The sequence below is a fragment of the Octopus sinensis genome, linkage group LG4, assembly GCF_006345805.1.
Source record: "Octopus sinensis linkage group LG4, ASM634580v1, whole genome shotgun sequence".
Classification (NCBI taxonomy): Eukaryota; Metazoa; Mollusca; class Cephalopoda; order Octopoda; family Octopodidae; genus Octopus; species Octopus sinensis.
Window position 1 is genome coordinate 92129690 of NC_043000.1, and position 4736 is coordinate 92134425.

A 4736-nucleotide genomic window follows, 5' to 3' on the forward strand; every position below is an offset into this window, starting at 1 on the left:
GGTAAGAAGCTTGCTTCCCAACCACATAATCCTGGGTTCAGTTCCACTGTGTGGCACCTTGGGCAAGTGTCTTCTGCTATAGCCTTAGGCTGACCAAAGCCTTGTGACTGGTGTTGGTTGGCAGAAACTGAAAAAGGCCCGTTGTATATATATATATATATATATATATATTTATGTAATATATACGACAGCTTTATATATATATATATATATATGTATATGTATGTATATGCATATATTTGTGTCAGTGTTTGTCTCCACTCTATCACTTGACAGCTGATGTTGGGGTGTTTACATTCCTGTAACTTACCGGTTCGGCAAACAGACCCAACAATAAATACTAGGCTTACAAAGAGTGAGTCCTAGTGTTGATCTGTTTGACTAAAGGGGGTGCTCCAGCATGGCCGCCATAAAATGACTGTAACTAGTAAAAGAAAAAAAGAATGCTTACATAGGTCAGATGAAATTAGTTGAAGATTTTCTACTGCTGGATGCTCTTCCTGTTGCCGACACTTGATTTCAAGTAAAGTTATATTTCTCTGCATTCTCTGAACACAAACATTTTTTACTGAAACAGGAAAATTACATTTTTCTAACAGGTTTATGGTGTTTACAGCTCATTAACATTTAAAGTATGTTCTTCAATGCAATTTTAATCCCTGTGATGGATGAAGCATGTGGAATTAATTTTAGATAGAAACTAGCAGTATCACCCGGTGTTGCTTGGGTTTGTTTCAACCCTTTAGAATTGGAATTTTTGAAAAGTAAAAATTTTGCATTATGCAACTTGTTATTCTCTTCAAGTGAACATTTTTTCCAGTTGAAATACACCGAAAAATGGTGACACAGCAGTCAAAAATCGTATAAAATAGGAATTTTCATAGAAAAAAAGCACCTTTTTGATGTAAATAATTTTTGGTGTTAACATGGTCCGATTTGAATTTTATCTTCTACAGCAGGGGTCTCTAAAGTACGGCCTGCGGGCCGGATTCGGCCCGCCAAGGTTTTTAATCCGGCCCGCCGAGCTGTCCTCCAAAATTATAAAACAAATGTCGAAAAACAAGCCTTGCCGAAATCATACAAAAACAAATATACTTTACACCCCTTTTAATACGTTTGACAAATATAGTACAGCAAATAGACGCAAGACGACGCTAATTGATTTGCCATCAATTAATGTCTTTAAATTGCGCCGGCGAATTAAAAATTTATACACTAAACTTTAGTGTAAATATAGGTTCTTTTCCACTCCCCCCGTTTTAACTGACCCATCAGAACCACCATAAAATGAATTAACTTCGCTATGGAGCTACCTATCATTCATCTTAGATAATAGGCGATTGTCAGTGAGATGGATGGTGCTGCTTACAATGAAGCAGAGATTCAATTTCTAGCTTTATTGATGTCGCAGAAAAGTCAACCTATTCCGTCAACTGTCGAGAGAGCAGATACGACAAGTATGACGTTAATAAAAGTCCCGTGCCTAGTATAATAAAAGAAGACAAATATCGATTTATCGATGTTACCTACATCTCACGAGCGATGAATAGAGAGGGTTGAGCCTGACGTTGTGTGGTGGTTTCTAATCCTGGTGCAGTCGCCAATCAGCGTGGAGTAAAGTTCGATGCGCATTCCGTCAGTCAGCACAGACTTGGCGTTTTCGTTGTGCACAAGTGTGAGTCATTTGTCGTCGTCGCTGCCGAAGTGAATGCACGTATCGAGTGACCTGTGAATATTGTTTTTACTTGTTTCGTCCTTTTACATATATCGTCGAGCAAAATCTGTCGACCCATGGTAAAAATGTTAGCTCAAGGAAGAAAACGAAAAATCGACTCTGAGTGTAGAGTTTTTAAGGAACAATGGAACATAGACTATTTTGTCATAGAGTCAAACAACAAGGCACTATGCGTTATATGCACCGACACAATTGCAGTACTTAAAGAGTACAACATTCGGAGACATTATGAAAAAAAGCATTCATCACAGTACTACCAATTCATTGGACAGCTACGTAAAGAGAAATTTGACAAATTAAAGAAGAATTTATCATCAATGCAGTTTGTTTTCAAGAAGAAGGCTGTAGAAAAAGAGAGAGCAACAAGAGCAAGCTTCCATGTTGCTTACCTTTTGGCGAAGAAAGGTAAGCCATTTACAGATGGTGAACTTATTAAAAAGTGCTTGAATGAGGTAGCTAAGGAAATGTGTCCAGAAAACGTAGATTTATTTTCCGCAATTAGTCTTTCTGCGAACACTGTTGCTCGTAGGGTTGAACATATTGAAAGAAATATTAAATCACAGCTAAAAGACAAAGCCAGCAAGTTTGTATGCTTTTCTTTTGCACTTGATGAGTCAATTGATGTATCAGACACATCCCAATTGTTATTGTTCATCAGAGGAATAAATGCCAATTTTGAGATTACTGAGGAACTTGTATCTGTGAACAGCATGCATGGAACAACAACAGGCATAGATATTTTTAGAGAAGTGGAAAAGTCAGTGGCTGAGTATAATTTGGAATGGAAAAAACTAAAATGCATAACAACAGATGGTGGCAGAAATATGTGTGGAACCAAAAAGGGCTTATTTGGGCAAATTAACAAAGTAATTGAGAATTCCGGTGGATTGAAACCTTTGGTATTGCATTGTATTCTTCATCAGCAAGCACTGTGTGGAAAGCATCTTGATTTATCATCTGTATTAGATCCTGTGATTTCCACTGTTAACTACATAAGATCTCATGGACTCAAACATCGCCAATTTCGTGATTTCTTGGAGGAAATGAATGCTGAGTTTCCAGACCTACCTTACTATACTTCAGTAAGATGGCTTAGCTATGGAAAAATTCTGGCTAGATTGTTTGAGCTTCGAACTGAAATTGAAATATTTTTAAATGAGAAAAACCATTCACAGGTGTTGCTCAAAGACAGTGAATGGCTCTGGAAATTAGCATTTTCAGCCGATTTAACTATGCATCTCAATGATTTCAACCTACGGATACAAGGTGAAACTTCACTCATCTGTGATTTGTACTCAAAGGTGAAAGCTTTTCGTAAGAAATTAATACTATTTGAAAGTCAGTTAACAAGAAGCTGCTTTACTCATTTTTCACGATGTGACAAATATAGACAGGAAGCTGCCACTCCATTTCCAAACTTGTTTGCTCAAGATGTCATTTTAGCTTTGAAACAACAGTTTGAAGAACGTTTTTCTGATCTTGATGCATGTTCTTCAAATCTAAGAATTTTTGAAAATCCATTTAACTCTGTTATTGGAGACTTACCTTCTGAGTTACAAATGGAAGTTATTGATTTGCAATCCAATGACATCCTGAAGGACAAATATAAAGAGGGAAATTTGATTGAATTCTACAAATGCCTTCCATCCGACCAATTTCTTCATTTAAGGAGGTTTGCCTGTGAATTCATTTCAGTTTTTGGCACCACGTATTTGTGTGAGAAGACTTTTTCAAAGATGAAATACACAAAATCCTGCTACAGATCACAATTGTCTGATGAACATTTAAATGCATTGCTTGTTATTGGAACCACTCATTTTGAACCTCAGTTGGATAAAATTTTGTCAGAAATGAAACAATTTCATGTTTCTCCTATTGATCAAAGTTAAAAAAAACATGTTAATTGTTACTGATATTATATACATTGTGATTATGTACTGAATAAATAACCTTTTTTAATTATTAATTCACTATTTATTTATATTATTTTGGTAAAATAAATAATTTAGAACCTTGGCCCCCGTAGCTTTAAAAATTCAGCAATGTGGCCCTCCGCTGGAAAACTTTGGAGACCCCTGTTCTACAGAATGAAGAGCAAGTCTTCTTCTATCATACTCTCAATTTCGATCAACTTGCGCTGCAGGGTCTTGAAGGAAATAGTGTTAGTTGAAGGCTACCAAACCTGCCACACACAGACAACTTCAGCTTTATGTATATAGATTTGCTACACACTACTTTCCATCCTTAATAATGAAACTTGGTAGATCCAAAAGTTAAACACACACACACAGACACACAAGTTGAGTTTTATATATATATATATATAGATTTCTCAACGGGGATTTCAGGGGAGAGTTTCAGGGAGTCGCTGGCAATGTATCGTGATGATCAAAAATCCGGCCTGCTAAAATTTGGTTAAAGTGATTCAAACTGCACACTCAACGCAAAATGGTCACATTTAATTCAAAGCGTTAAACATGTTATGGAAACAATTGGTATGTGTTCACAAAGTCCAAACGATTAATACGAAAAAACCCTCCAGGCTACATCCCGAAAATTCATTTCTTTGCCGAATTTCTTCAATGTTTACAGCGATTCGTTTTTATATCTTGATTTTTTATTTTTCATGCAACTTACTCATGCTTGCACACGTGGTGAACACAGTTCACGTCAAACAGCTGACTGAGTAAAGTTCACTATTCAATGCATGGGATATGGTCTAAACAAACACATTATCGATTTTTGCACTTGCGAGATGAATTTTGGAACAGAAATAGCGCAGTTCAATTTTCATTCACCTAAACTTTAAGTGACCCATTTTTGGTGGTTCTACGATTTGTTGGCTAGGACATGTGCTGGGAAGTTAAACACACAGACACACACACAGATAGACACACAGACACACAAGTTGAGTTTTATATATATAGATATTGCTTATTTCATTGCAAAGACAAGCAATGTAAATGTTAGTTTCTGTGATTCAAGTTCCTTATATACTTTT

The 4736-nt window shown here is 36.3% G+C and overlaps 1 protein-coding gene across 1 annotated transcript; it reads left to right on the top strand.

The window, feature by feature from the left end:
* Positions 1 to 2199: 2199 nt before the first annotated feature.
* On the top strand, positions 2200 to 3624 carry LOC115210531 (general transcription factor II-I repeat domain-containing protein 2-like). The gene has a single exon (XM_029779133.1). It carries the CDS (start codon positions 2200 to 2202, stop codon positions 3622 to 3624), a length of 1425 nt encoding a protein of 474 aa, XP_029634993.1.
* The last annotated feature ends 1112 nt before the right edge of the window (positions 3625 to 4736 follow it).